Genomic DNA, 16,173 nt, shown 5'->3' on the forward strand with positions numbered 1-16,173 from the left:
CTTAAGGAAAGGTGAATCATAGTTTGATAGAATTTCGTATGTCTTGAAAGTGATTTAATCCAATTTGAAACAATTCCCTTAAATCTAAATAAAGAAAACCTCAATGAATGAGGTGCGAACTGCCTCTGGTAGATTGTGAAATTTACTTTGCATTAAGATGTAAATAAACAAGCAATGGGTAAGAGTTAATGTTTTGTATGTAGTTTAGACAAAATATATAACCCTTCTAGGAGAAAACAAACCCAAGCATGAAAACTGTTGTAGCCACAAAAGAACAAGTTTAAAATGTTGCCACAAAAGGTAGCAAGCAAGAGGATTGGGAACATTTCCGAATGTAGAATATGAGGGCGAAGATATTGATTGGAAAAGGAAGTTGTAATGCAAGAATAGGCTTGCAGAAACCATTAAAAACTAATTGCAAGGAGATGTAAGAAGGCAAGATCAGCAAAGGTTAAGATTCTGATAGTTCGGAGTCTGAAGAAGGGTCTCGACCTATCCATGTTATCCATAGATGCTGCCTGACCTGCTGAGTTACTCCAGCACTTTGTGTCTTTCCTTTGCAACTGTTAACATGGGTTCCTTACAGACAGGACAAATTGTATTGGGAAATAAGGAAATAGCAAAGAAATGAAACAAATATTTTAAACAAATCTGTCTTTGCCAAAATTACCCTGAGTATTGTGTTGGTGAAATTAATGGGGCCATTAGGCAATAAATCCCCAGGACCAGTGGTGGCACAGTGGCCATTGAGTCACACAGTGTGGAAACAAGCCCTTTGACCCAACTTGCCCACACTGACCAACATGTCCCATCTACACTGGTCCCACCCTCCTACTTTTAGCCCATATCCTTCCAAACCTATTCTATTCATGCACCTCTCTAATTGTTTCTTAAACATTGCAAATAGTCCCTGTCTCAACAACCTCCTCTGGCAGCTCGTTCCATACACCCGCCACCTTTTGTGTGAAAAAGCTACCCCTCAGATTCTTATTAAATCTTTCTCCCTTCACCTTAAACCTATGTCCTCTGGTTCTTGAATCCCCTACTCTGGGCAAGAGACTGTGTGTCCACCTGATCTAACCCTCTCATGATTTTATACACCTCTATAAGATTTTCCCTCATCCTCCTGCGCTCCAATGAGTCCCAGCCTGCTCAACCTCTCCCTATAGCTAAGACCCTCAAGCTCTGGCAACATCCTCGTAAATTTTCTCTGTACCTTTTCCAACTTAACAACCTCTTTCCTGTAACATGGTGCCCAGAACTGAACACAATACTTTAAATGCGACCTCACCAACATCCTGCAACATGATCTCCCAGCACCTATACACATTCTGATCGATGAAGGCCAATGTGCTAAAAGCCTTTTTAACCACCCTATCTATCTGTGATGCCACCTTCAAGGAACTATGTAACTGCACTCCTAGATCCGTCTGCTTTACAACACTCCGCAGTGCCCCACCATTCACTGTGCAACACTTCACATTTCTCTGTATAAAATTCCATCAACCATTCCAAAGCCCACCTGGCCAACTGATCAAGATCCTGCTGCAATTTTTGACATCCATCTTCACTATCAGCAATAACACCCACTTTTGTATCATCTGCGAACTTGCTAATCTTGCCATGCACGTTCTCATCCAAATCATTGATATAGATGACAAACAGTAATGGACCCAGCACCGAACCCTGAGGTACCTCACTAGTCACATGTCTCCTGTCCCCTTCCACCATCACCCTCTGCTTCCTTCCATGAAGCCAACTTTCTATCTATTCAGCTATCTGTCCTTGGATCCCTTGCGATCCAACCTTCCAGAGCAGCCTACCATGTGGAACCTTGTCAAATGCTTTGCTTGAAGATACAACATCTGTACAAGCTCTGCCCTCATCAATCTTTTTGGTCACATCTTCAAAAAAATCAATCAAGTTTGTGAGACACATTCTCCCATGTACAAAACCATGATGACTATCCCTACTCAGCCCTTGCCCATTTAAATGCATGCATATCTTAACCCTTATCTTCCGATAGCTCAGTCCCTCAAGTCCTGGCAACATCCTTGTAATTCTTCTCTGCACTCTTTCCAGCTTCTTGACATCCTTCCTATAGCAGGGTGACCAAAACTGAGCACAGTACTCTAAATGTGACCTCACCAACATCTTGTACACTGTAACAGCGTGTCCCAACTTCTCTACTCAGTGCACTGAATGATGAAGACCAATGTACCAAAGACCTTTATTACCACCCCATCTACCTGTGACGCAATTTTTGGGGGAACTATGTACTTGTACTCCAAGATCCCCCTGCTCAACAACACTCCTACCATTCACTCTAAAGGTCCTGCCCTGGTTTGAGTTTCCAAAATGCAACACCTCACACTATCTGCATTAAACTCCATTAGCCATTCCTCAGCCCACTTGCTCAACTGATCAAGATCCTGCTGTAATTTTTGTTAACCAGCTTCACTGTCTGTGATACCACCTACTTTAATGCCATCTGCAAACTTACTTATCATGCCTTGCACATTGGACCTCCACCAATCCGTGAGACACACCACTTGGAGGCAGGCCTCCAGTTCGAAAAACACCCTTCCACCATTACCCTCTGCTTTTTATCATGAAGCCAATTCTGTATCCAGCTGGCTAGCTCTCCCTGCATCCCACATGATCGAACCTTCCACAGCATCCTACCCTATGGAAATTTATCAACAGCTGCCATAAGATCTCCCAACATTTTGTGCTCAATGTTTCAAATGATGAAGGCAAATGTGTTGTATGCTCTCTTTATCACCCTCTCCACTTGTGTTACCATTTTCAGGGAGCAATGGACTTGCACTCCAAAATCCCTCTGATGGTATAATGTATTGTCTTTCTGCTGACTGGTTGGCATGCAACAAAAGCTTTTCACTGTACCTCGGTACACTTGACAGTAAACTAAACTAATATATTGTATACTTTGCTTTTGCATTTGAACTTCCCAAATCCAACAACTCACACTTAGATGTGGATAAGACTGGCCCATAAATTAAGGTCCTAATGTGTAGAAAGGAACTGCAGATGCTGGTTTATACTGAAGATAGGCACAAAGTGCTGGAATAACTCAGAAAGTCACGAAACTAAGATAAACAGTAGAGGTTCAAGAGAGTATTCATTGACATACTGAATCTCCTTAATCTTCTAAGGAAGAAAAGGTGTTGATGGGCTTCCTTATGTTTGCATCAATGTGTTAAACCCAGGAGAGATCTTCAAAGATATGCACACCCAAGAACTTGAAGTTATTGATCCTCTCCATTGGCAACTTGTCAATGAAGACAGGTTTGTGGATCCTTGGCTTTACCATTCTAATGTCAACAATCAGCTCCTTGGTCTTGCTAACAATGGGAGCAAGATTGCTGTTCTGGCATCATTCAATTAGATTTGCATTCTTCCTCCTATACTCTAACTCATCATTAACTGTAATTCGTCCAACAATGGTGGTGTCTTCAGCAGAGTTAAAGATGGAGTTGGAACTGCTACACAACCATAGGTATAGAGTGAGTGGTTTAGTTTATTGTCACGTGTACCAAGGTATAATGAAAAGCTTTTTGTTGTATGCTATCCAGACAGTGGAAAGACTGTACATGATAACAATCGAGCCATTCATAGTGTGCAGATATAGGATAAAGGGAATAACGTTTAGTGCAAGATAAAGTCCAGTAAAGTCTGATTAAAAATCATCCAGTCTCCAATGAAATAGATGGACTCAGGACTGCTCTCTAGTTGTTGATAGGGTTTTTCAGTTGCCTGATAACAGCTGGGAAGAAACTGTCCCTGAATCTGAAAGTTTGTGTTTTCACTTCTGTACCTCTTGCCGGATGGGAGAGGAGAGGAGGTAGTGGCCGGGGTGAGACTTGGTCTTGATTATGCTCGTGGCCTTGTCGTGGCAGCATGAAGAGAAAGATGGAGTCAATGGAAGGGACATCGGTTTGTGTGATGGTCTGGGCTGCGTCCACAATTCGTTGCAGTTTTTGGGGGTCTTGGATGGAGCTGTTCCCAAACCATGCTGTGATGCATCCCGATAAAATGCTTTCTACAGTCGAGCAGTACAGTAGAGTAGGGCAGGGGACTGAGCACGCAGCCTTGCTTTGCTGCTGTGCTGATGGTTATCGAGGAGGACTGATGTGCATCTCTAAAGTCTAAACGAGAAGAAATTTCTCCAACAAAAGGGAGGTGAATCTGTGGAATTCTGTACTGAAAAGGGGTGTTGAGTCTCAGTTCATGAATATATTCAGGACCGAGATTGATTAATTTTTAGATATGAAGGCCATCAAAGAATAAAGAAATAATGCCAGGTCGTGAGACTGAGCTAAAAGATCAGTCATAATCTTATCGAACAGCAAAGGAGTCATGAGGCACGGATATACCCAGTAATATGACTTGATCTGCAGCTTGGGCAAAAACACTACCCAAACCACATCATCATTCAGATTTGTTCATTCTTTGAGCAACATTGCAAATTCCAAAGATGGACTGCGGTGATTCCAAGGATATTTAAAAAGACAACATTTCTCAGCACTTAGCTTTTAGTTTGAATGATCACTTGTGTGTGCTGGAATTACAGATGTCAATGCAGAACCTGATTCCGAGACTGGTCTTGATCTCTGTGGCAGTCAGTGAATCAAGATTTATGTCCTGGTCCAGGTTTCTGTTTCCCTCCATGGCCGGAGGTGGTGAGGGTAATTGTATATTCTCATCACTGACTCATTCTGAACAGACCTGAAGCCTTTATATTCTGTGCCACATCATACAATATATTGGGCCACAGAGGGGTCGACTGTTGCTGTGTAGGATTCACTGATCAGACCATGTGCAGCAATTGATTATGGATGAATCGTACTTTCAGCAGCACATCACTGTTCATCTTTTGTTCCCCTATTGAATCCATGTTAAATTAGTTGCTTTATGATGCTGAGCTCAGTTCAGTCCGTCCAAACCATCCTCCTGATGTTAGCAATTATCGGCACAGTTTTTATTTAGAAAGACAATTTAGATTAAATTCTTCAACATTTATAAGATTCTGATGGTGAAATTGCATTTTAAGTAAGGTTATTTTGTGTTTCCAAATGATTATTGTGGCACACCATGTCTTTTTGTATATTATTAATCTGGAAAAATTTGAATTGTTTTGTCCATATATGTTAAATTTAGATCACCATTAACAGCAAGTCTCTGACGTCAGCTTGAGTAATTCCCTCATTCCACTTCCCCTGCCTTCTCTCTGGTGCCCATCCATTTCCTTATTAAAATCCTTCAGTGATTCTGTTGCCACCATCCCTACAGGCAAAGAATTCCAGATCTAAGCAATAAATAAAGTAATGTAATTGATGCTTTGGCCAATATTTAAAATCTATGGCAGCCTTTGTGTTCTTGCTTATCTCCCTTCAGCAGCTGACTGCACCCTCGACCTCTCCTCCCCGCCACCATTTGCCTTTTTTCCTTTGTCTGTCTACATCTATCACCCACCAGCCTCTATCTCCCAACTCCTCCCCTCCCTCCTCCACCTGGCTTCATTGTCCATCAACCTTCACCTCATCCTCGGTCCACCAGTCACCATTGGCTCCTGTCTCACCACACCAATTCTCTTTATACTGGCTATCTCCCTTCTCTCTGTCTTGATGGAGGGTTTCGACTCAAAATATCTTCAATTACTTTTGCCCCCCTCCCCCCCCCCCCCCCACCACAGTTGCTGCTCAACCTGCTGAGTTCCTCCAGCAGATTGTTTGTTGAATCCATGCTCCCTGGTCGCTGAACTGTACACTAATGGGAACATCTTCACTCTCTTTACATTGTTTAAACCACTCAGATCTTGTACACCTCGATTTAAATCTTCTCGAACCTTCTTTGCAATAGAAGAACTACAACTGTTCCAGTCAAACCTTATATCTGAAATTCCACATCCCCAGATCCATTCTAGGGTAAATGGGTCTATAATAAATCTTGTGTATAATTTCTTTTAATTGTTTCCCTTTCTATATTTTATTTATGAGAAAGAAATGATCTAATTTATTAGATGGAAGCGATTGCTGCCTCAGACTGTCATGTAGTGATGGCTTGTTTTTTTTCTTTCATAAATCTGGATCAGGTTGTGTTCGGAAATGTAATTCATACCTCACTTACTGACTCAGCATTTTAAAAACTGGAGTATGGCCAGTTTGTTTGCTTCTCATAGGATGACTGTTCTTTAAAGGAAAACCACATCCAACGTATAACTGCAGTGCTTCTGAACCTTTTCTGAAGCATGACTCCAGTTAAATGTTGGAAATAGTTTGTGACTCCCAAATCATGCTGGTAGTAAAACAGTCATCCTGCTAAGTGGAAAAAAGTCAAATGATGATTAGACTCTCAAAAGTCTCTGAGATCCCATTTTTCAAATCTTTGTGACTCCAGAGTTGGGACCCTTTTGAAGGTTCTCTCTCTGCCTGTTTTCTTTCCCAGAATATAATAATAATTAAGGAAGATATCATAATTTGGTCTACAACCTGAAGTTCTTTACTGAACCTTCCTCAGAGCCTTGTTGAATGCGGATGTGGTTCTGCTGCTGGGTGCCAGGTTAAACTGGATGTTGCATTTTGGCCTCCCACCACGCTTTCGATCGGACGTGAAAATCATACAGGTATTGAGAGATTCGCATGATTTATTTAAGCTGCTATATGTTGAAAAATTGAAAAGCACCAGAAGTAATTGGTCAATGTCAATGTTAATGCTGCTTTTATTTTGCCATCAACTGTATATCTTTGTTGTGTTTGCATCTAGTATGTTTATTTACATTAAGTATTAGGGTAATTATTTCTAAGAGTTTAATTTCACTTTCTGACTGATGTATTCATAGTTTTTTGCTGTTTGAGTGTTGATCTTCAAGTAAGTTCATATAGTAAATATCACAAGCTGTCACTGTGTCATTCATATCATATCATATATATACAGCCGGAAACAGGCCTTTTCGGCCCTCCAAGTCCGTGCCGCCCAGTGATCCCCGTACATTAACACTATCCTACACCCACTAGGGACAAAAAATTTTTTTAACATTTACCCAGCCAATTAACCTACATACCTGTACGTCTTTGGAGTGTGGGAGGAAACCGAAGATCTCGGAGAAAACCCACGCAGGTCACGGGGAAAACGTACAAACTCCTTACAGTGCAGCACCCGTAGTCAGGATCGAACCTGAGTCTCCGGCGCTGCATTCGCTGTAAAGCAGCAACTCTACCGCTGCACTACCGTGTGGAGGAATTTCCCTCCAGGTGGCCATAATGAATCATTGCATATGTGAAATCTTCTCCTTGACAAGATCACTGTCCAACCTTCCCAGTTTCATCTTGCTGGGGCCTTTTGCCAGATTCCTGACTGCTTGTGACCTGATGACCAATGTGAGGACGTGTGGGAATTTGATCCACATGAATGGAAATGGCCCTGAGTACTAAAATATCTCTGGGTCTCAAGCATGATAATTCTTAGCTCACCTTTGTACCTCCAAGCATGGATTCCATTTCCTATTAAAATTTTCTTATTTAGGTCAGCTAGGCTGCTGATGAACAGGAGAAACTCTGTTATTTTATATAATACCGAGCAACAGAGCTGCCAGAGAGAGAGCAAATTGGAGCTTCTTTTCCCTATCATGGTTAAAATACCAGGCGACTGGTAATGCAACATGAGGCAGCCAAAATTATGACTGAGCTGCTACTGTGTGCACCACATTGAGGAGAAACTTAATTTACTGAATGTTTGTGGATAAAGAGAGTGCTTGGCTTTATAGGATGCACAGTTTATGTCATCATATTGCCTCATAGCAGTTCTGATGCCAAGTCCAATTAGAAGAGATGGGAACTGCCAAAGCTAAAATTGGTTATTAAAAACAAAGGAATTAGACTTTAAGTTAACCATCATACTTTGTTTATCGTGGGACAAAAGCTTCAATTTATTTTTGAAGAATTGGAAAATAAGCATCACCGTTTCCAGCAGCTTTATATAATGCTTTGTATCTGACCTTGTTCGCAAGCCTGACTTCCACCCCCCCCCCCCCCCTATTAACTGAAACTTGATGTTGGAATGTTACCATGCGTGTAACTAGGGAATTATGAATCAGCGGGTAATATTGCTATTTTAACTGAAAGCAAAATAATGTTGAAAGTGCAATGCAATTCCCGAGAGAAATAAAAGCCTAACTTTCAAAAGTGTAATCCATCACTTCCTAAAATATTTATTGCTTTTGATTCTTTCAGATATTTATTGACCTGGTGTATATATTTCAAGCAGTTTTTTAGATTTTTAAGATTTGTTTTTTTTCCCTCTCATCTCATGTTTCCAAATACACAGGACAAGATGTTAGAAATCTAAAGTGCCAAATGTCAACTTGCTCCCGGTGGTGATGGGAGGCTTATGCTCTCACCTATGCTCCTCCGTTGTTGAGAAAGGCTAGGCAGACACGTTATTGGGGTTATCAAGTGGGCATCTACTTTCATCGACATCAGATTTCCCTAATGTCTTTTAAATATATATTACACATTATGATGAATCCTGAGTATTTAATCAGTTTTTGCTTTGTTTAGGTTGATATTTGTGCTGAAGAATTGGGAAATAATGTGATGCCTGTTACTGCCTTACTTGGAGATGTGAAAACTGTTGTTCGGCAGGTAATGTGTTTTACCTTTTCATAACTACTTGGGTTTTCCACTTTGAGGTTGTTTTAGCTGTGGGGAATTATGTTTTTAGTCAATTGCCAGATCTGGCTGGGCTGCGTAAAGCATTATAAGCCTGCTGCTCTCTGCCAAACTCCACCTTATTCCAAAATGCTCCGGGATAGCAAGGAAATCTCCGGATTCTTTTCTGCACTGCAAATCATTACCTTCAACCTGTTTCTTGATCCCTCACCTCTCTTAACAAATCCAAAGAACTCATGGACTTTGAGATCATCTAGTTGCTACTGATCCCACCCCCCCCCTTCCTCAGTGTATCAAGCCAGTTGATCATTTTATCCTAGCCTAGAACCTGCATCTGCCATTAATTTCACTTAACTCTTCCCTCGTCTCCTGCGCCCTTAACCTTTTCCCCTTGAAACTGCGGTTTATCCAACTTTCCTTTCTGACTAAAATCTGTAAATGCTGAAAGCACTCATCATGTCCAGGCACCACCCATGGATACTGAAACAGATTTTCTCTTGTGAAAAGACATTAAATCAACACTCCTTATTTATTTTCTACTTGTGTTCCCTGACACAGTGATGTCTCCAACTTTTATTTCAGGTTTCCAGTATCTGCAGTTTTGGCTTCTGATTTTATTGTTAAACAGTTTGTCTTCTTTCCTTTGGTATTGTTTCTTTCTGCTTTAAAATGGCTCTTAAAATGGCTCTTACTAAGCCAGAAATGAAAATTGTGACTCTTCCTCATCCTTTTCAATATATTTGAAACTCTTGACATGTTTGATTATACCATTCTCCTCCAATCTTTCCCCACCACAATTCATGTAGCTGAAATGTCAGTTTTATTTGTTCAGTCATAGCTATAAACTAGCCAATAATAACTTCTCACCAACACCTGTATAATTACCATTTGCTTTCCTTGCATCAAAGCTTGGCCTAAATCTCATTAACATACTATATGTACCATCATCTGGGAAAGTGGCATCAGTTTCATAGTCATAGAGTGATACAGTGTGGAAACAGGCCCAACTCGCTCACACCGCCAACAATGTCCCAGCTACACTAGTAGCCTACACTAGCCTGCACTTGGTCTATTTCCCTCCAAACCTGTCCTTTCCATGTACCTGTCTAACTGTTTCTTAAACGATGGGATAGTCCCAGCCTTAACTACCTCCTCTGGCAGCTTATTCCATACACCCACCACCCTTTGTGTGAAAAAGTTATCCCTTGGATCCCTATTAAATCTTTTCCCCTTCACCTTGAACCCATGTCCTCCGGTCCTCGATTCCTCTACTCTGGGCAAAAGACTGTGCATCTACCCGATCTATTCCTCTCATGATTTTGTATACCTTAATAAGATCTCCCTTCATCCTCCTGCGCTCCATGGAATGGAGACCCAGCCTACTCAACCTCTCCTTATAGCTCACCCCCTCTAGTCCTGGCAACATCCTTGTAAATCTTTTCTGAACCCTTTCAAACTTGACAATATCTTTCCTATAACATGGTGCCCAGAGGTGAACACAATGCGATCTCACCAACGTCTTATACAACTGCAACATGACCTCCCAACGTCTATACTCAATACTCTGTCTGATGAAGGCCAAAGTGCTAAAAGCCTTTTTACCTCCTTATCCACCTGCAATCCGACCTTCAAGGAACCGTGCACCTGTATCCTAGATCCCTCTGCCCAACAACACTACCCAGAGGCCTACCATTTACTGTGTAGGTCCTGCCCTTGTTCGACGTCCCAAAATGCAACACCTCACACTTCTCTATATTAAATTCCATCAGCCATTCTTCCGCCCATCTGGCCAATTGATCCAGATCCTGCTGCAATCTTTCACAACCAACTTCACTATCTGCAAAACCACTAACTTTTGTATCATCAGCAAACTTGCTAATCTTGCCCTGTATGTTCTCATCCAAATCATTGATGTAGATGACAAACAGTAACGGGCCCAGCACCGAACCCTGAGGCACATCACTAGTCCCAGGCCTTGAATCTGAGAAGCACCCTCTGCTTCCTTCCATGGAGCCAATTTGCTATCCATTCAGCTATCTCTCCTTGGATCCCATGCGATCTAACCTTCCAGAGCAGCCTACTATATGGAACCTTGTCGAACGCCTTACTGAAGTCCATCTACACAACATCTACAGCTCTGCCCTCATCAACCTTTTGGTCACGTCTTCAAAAAAATCAATCAGATTTGTGAGACACGACCTTCCACGTAAAAAACCATGCTGACTATCCCTAATCAGCCCTTGCCCATCCAAATGCCTGTATATCCTATCCCTCAGAATACTCTCCAGTAACTTATTAACTACAGATGTTAAGCTCACCGGCCTGTAGTTCCCAGCATTTTCCCTGCAGCCTTTCTTGAAAAGACGCACAATATTTGCCACCAGTCTTCCGGCACCTCTCCTGTATTTAAGGACGACTCGTAAATTTCAACCAGAGCTCCCGCAATTTCCACTCTAGTTTCCCGCAATGTCCTCGGATATATCTGATCGGGTCCTGGATATTTGTCTACCTTCAAACACGACAGTACCTTCAGTACTTCTTTGACGGTAACCCTGACTGCTCTCAAGCCACTTCCAGTGACTGCTCCAATTTCCTCTGTCCTACTGTCTTTCTCCTTGGTAAATACAGAGGAGAAATACTCATTTCGTACCTTGCCCATCTCCTGTAGCTCCACACAGAGGTGACCGCTTTGATTCCTGTTAAAATCCCCTGCTACAACAACCTTATTTGACCTGCAGCTGTCTGCAATCACCTGGCACATTTGTTCTTCTAATTCCCGTTGACTATTCGGGGGTCTGTAGTACACCCCCAACAAGGTGATCATCCCATTCTTGTTCCTCAGCTCCACCCATGTAGCCTCACTAGACGAACCGTCCGTAACGTCCCTGAACACAGCCGTGACATCCTTCTTAACCAACAATGCAACCCCCCCTCCTCTTTTTCTCTCACCCCTGTCTCTCCTGAAGCTCCTGTACCCTGGAACATTGAACTGCCAGTCCTGCCCCTCCCTTAACCAGATTTCAGTCATGGCTACAATATCCCAGTTGCTCATACCTATCCATGCCCTAAGCTCTTCTGCCTTACCCGTCAGGTCCCTTGCATTAAAATAGGTGCAGTTTGAACCAACCCTCCTTTCAAGCTCTCGGCCTTTCACCTGCCTATTCTGTCCACTAACCTATCCCTCACCAACCTCTATACCAACTTCTAGCCTCTCACCTGCCTCTGTCCTGCATGAGATTCCATCCCCCCTGCCAATCTAGTTTAAACCCTCCCGTGTAGCATTAGCAAACCTTCCCGCAAGGATGTTGGTCCCCCTACAGTTTAGGTGCAACTCGTTCCTTTTATACAGGTCACCCCTGCCCCAGAAGAGACCCCAATGATCCAGAAATCTAAATTCCTGCCTCCGTCACCAACTCCTCAGCCACACATTCATTTCCCCTATCTTCCTACTTTTACCTTCACTAGCACAAGGTACTGGAAGCAATCCTGAGATCACTACCCTGCAGGTCCTGCTTTTCAGTTTTCTGCCCAATTCTGTAAATTCTTGTTGCAGAACCTCCTTCCTCTTCCTACCTGTATTATTTGTGCCAACATGCACAACCGTGCACTCTTGAGGATGCCTTGCAGCCGCTCCGAGACGTTCTGGACCCTGGCACCAGGGAGGCAACACACCATCCTGGAGTCTCGCCCGCTGCTACAGAATCTCCTGTCCGCACCTCTGACAATGGAGTCTCCCACCACTATGGCTCTGCCTGACGTCACTCTTCCCCATTGAGCCTCGGCACCAGGGCTGGGATCACAGCCGTGTCTACCACTCAACCTTGTGTCGTCCGCTCCCAAGACGGTGTACCTTTATTCATTAGGTTCAGCCACCGGGGTCTGCTGCACACCACGTTTACTCCGCTTTCTCACAGTCACCCACCTTCGATCTTCCTGTATCCTTGCTCCGACAACCTCACTGTAGACAATAGTCAATAGGTGCAGGAGGAGCCCATTCGGCCCTTCGAGCCAGCACCGCCATTCAATGTGATCATGGCTGATCATTCTCAATTAGTATCCCGTTCCTGCCTTCTCCCCATACCCCCGACTCCGCTATTCTTAAGAGCTCTATCTAACTCTCTCTTGAATGCATTCAGAGAATTGGCCTCCACTTCTGGTCCAGTGGTCCAGTCCAGGAAACTCTCGTTTTCCCGGATGACCCTGAGGTCATCCAACTGCTGCTCCAGTTCCCCAACACGTTAATTCAGGAGCTGCACCTGCACACAATTTCTGCAGGTGTAGTTGTCAGAAGCTCCAGCGTTGTCCCTGACTTCCCACATCCTGCAGGAAACACACCGTACCAACTTGCCTGCCATTTCTTCAGTGGACAAAAAAATCACAAATTTCAAATTGAGTGTATGTGGCCTCCTTGCTGAAAACTCTTGAGCCAAAGACTCGCACTTTATTCACCAAGGCACTTCACCCCAACAGGCCGCTCCCCCTAGAGCAAGCCCTACTTTTATTTGCTGTTCAATTAAATAATTAGCTAATTTACAAATTTAGTTACCGGTTTTTAAATGACCCGCTCTGGAAAAACTCACCAAGGCTTTAACTTCTGCAGCCAATCCCTGCACTCGCTCCTTCACCTGCCGCTCCTCTGCCGATCTTGTGTACATTGATGACACTTAGCCCCGCCTTTCCATTCCTTTCTTGTCCCTTTTGATTGTCTCTTAACTCTTTATCGAATGTCTGATAATGGATTAACAGAACTTTGTTGCAACTAAATATGGTGAAGATCAACATCATTGTCTTTGGCCCCTGCAAAAAAGTTCCAATCCCTAACCTCTGAATTCATCCCTGTTCCTGGCCAAGGTGGGAGGCTGAATCACACTCCACTACATTGATGCTGCATTGACCTCAAGTTGATCTTCCAGCATTACTTCGAAGACTGCCTCATTTCCACCACTGTGATATCACCCAACTCTTCCCAAACGTGGCTCATTACTGCTGAATCTCTAGTTCATGCCTTTTTCATTCTTCATGAATGGTTCTGATAAGGATTTATCAACCTGTTTCTTACTCCACAGATGCCACCTGACCTCTTGGGTATTTAAGTAAATATGTTTTGTATTTGTTACCTTTCATCTGTTTCTTCAGATTGCTTTTGTTACTATCTACCGTGCTTCAAAACTGTACAGTTGCATTCGGAAACTTCTTGAAACTGGTCAATCACATCTGTTAAGGAGACATTTTCTTACCATTTTATGTACTTGATGCACGGAGACATTAAATGATTCTTAAATGAGCTCTAAGTGACCATAAATCATTACTAGCCTGTAAGGCACTTCATATGTTTAGTTGCCTTGCATTTGCAATAGCTTTTAAAAATAACTTTTAGTTTCCTGGACTACTCTGTGGAGACCTAGATGTTCTCTATTTTGTTCAGTAAAGAACAGACTAACTCCACGAGGAATAATGTTAGCCCAGAATAGGCCTGTTTATTTTTAAATGCTGCATTGGATCATGTGTAGTCTGCAATATTTGAGGAAATGGGTCTGACAGTGGGTGAGTTTCTTCAAGTGGCGCAGCTAAGCGAAGAATGTAAATGCATTTTCTCAAAGAAAAGGTCCTAATTCTGGAAACAGTGACCACATCAAGCATTCTGTGAGAGAAGTGGCACATTTTGTACAGAAGATAATGAATGATGGGTGGCTGTTGGAGATTGGTTCATGTCAGAGAATAAGGGGGCATTGTGGAAGGAGGCTGATGGTTGGCAATAACCAGGGGAGGCAGTGAAAATGAAGAGGGGGAACTATATCTGACAGCATGAAGAACATAAGCAGTGAGGAGAGTAGCAATCTGGGAAAGATAGGAGTAGGACTATGTAGAAACAAGGAACTGCAGATGACGGTTTACAAAAACAGGACCCGAAGTGCTAGATTGACTCAGTGGATCAGGCAGCATCCCTGGAGAACATGGAGAGGAGACATTTTGGATTGGGACCCTTCCTCAGACTGATTTTGAGGGGAGGGGGGGAAGAAATACAGCTGGAAGAGAAGAGGGGCAGGACAAAGCTTGGCAGATAACAGGTGAACACAGGCAAGGGGGGGGGGGGGGGTTGATAGGTAGATGTTGGACAAAGGCTAGAGTTGAAAAAAACCTGGTGTGAACCAAAGGATTGAAGAGATGCGAACTGTGAATCCAGAGAAAGGAATAGGTGGAGGGGGGAGGTGGAGTGGAGAAATGGGTATGTCCGGGGGGGAGGTGAGGTGGGGATGGGGGTTAGTAGAGGTTACCTAAAATTGTAGAATTCGGTGTTCATACCGTTGGGTTGTAAGCTACCCAAGCAGAATATGAGGTGCTGGTCCTCCAGTATGTGGCCTCACTCTGGCAATGGAGGAGACACAGGACAGAAAGGTCAGTGTGGAACTGGGATGGCGAGTTACATTGGTTAGCAACGGAAGAATCGGTAGGCCTTGGCAGACCGAACGTAAGTGTTCAGTGAAACGGTCATGAGTCTACACTTAGGACTGTGTAGGTTGGACACACAAATAAAATAGATCCAGACTTGGGGGGGGGGGGGGGGGGGGCGTTGGGAGGAGGGTGGGGAGGGAAAGATCTGGTTTGCATTAAAAGTGCACTTCAGGTAATGCAACAGTGGGTAGACAAGAGGTAGCACAATAAAATCAAATATGCCCAAGGCACAGGAATGTGAGAATACCAGCAGGCCACAATGTTGAAGTAGTGGCAGCTGGGTAAGGGTGGGACCCCAGAGTTAAATCATAGACACTAATACATTTGTACATTTGTTCTGAGCAGAGCTTCAAATCCACTCTGTCATCAACACCCAAAAAGTATCTTCTATCTTCACAACATTTTAAAATTTATTTTGAGCTTTGTTTTGCATGCTATCCTTTCAAATCAAATAATACCATGCATAAATATAATCATGCCAACCAATAGGTAGAGCAAAGGGAAAGATATAGAGTGCAGACTGTAGTTCTCAGCATTGTGGTGTAACAGTTCCAGAGACAAAGTCCAATGTTCATTGTCCAGCTGTACCCGACACTGCAGTCCTGTCTAAGCTCATCTGTTACTGCAGCTCATCTCATCTGTTACTCATCTGTGGTTTTGTTGAATCTGGACCTGCCTCTTCCAATGCTGTCTTGACAGTTAAGCGTCCCATATATCTGAGCTCATCCTAAACTCAGCTACCGTCTCAATGTGCACCAATTTCTCATTTACTCCTTACCCTTGTGCTCCGAGGAAGATTGTCTCTCATTTTGGTAATTCTCGTCTGTTTTTAAATACCTACATGACATTCACTTGGTCTATTTCTGTAACTTCCGGCATCCTCCCAATCGTCTGAGATCAGTCTGATAAAGGATCCTGATCCGAAGCATCGTCTGTTCTTTACCTTCCCCAGTTGTTGCCTTACCTGCTGAGTTCCTCCAGCACTTTGTGTTTTGCTCAGAATTCCAGCAGCTGCAGTTCCTTGTGTTGA

At 43.2% G+C, this 16,173-nt stretch overlaps 1 protein-coding gene across 2 annotated transcripts in view; it reads left to right on the forward strand.

The window, feature by feature from the left end:
• Positions 1-16,173, forward strand: part of hacl1 (2-hydroxyacyl-CoA lyase 1) — a 75,474-nt gene that overhangs the window by 17,436 nt on the left and 41,865 nt on the right. For both annotated transcript variants that reach the window (XM_078427912.1, XM_078427918.1), the window contains 2 exons: positions 6,541-6,646; positions 8,580-8,663. In XM_078427912.1, coding sequence (XP_078284038.1) covers positions 6,541-6,646; positions 8,580-8,663 — 190 coding nt within the window. The remainder of the gene's footprint in view (positions 1-6,540; positions 6,647-8,579; positions 8,664-16,173) is intronic.

This window comes from Rhinoraja longicauda, chromosome 2 (assembly GCF_053455715.1).
Source record: "Rhinoraja longicauda isolate Sanriku21f chromosome 2, sRhiLon1.1, whole genome shotgun sequence".
Lineage (NCBI taxonomy): Eukaryota > Metazoa > Chordata > Chondrichthyes > Rajiformes > Arhynchobatidae > Rhinoraja > Rhinoraja longicauda.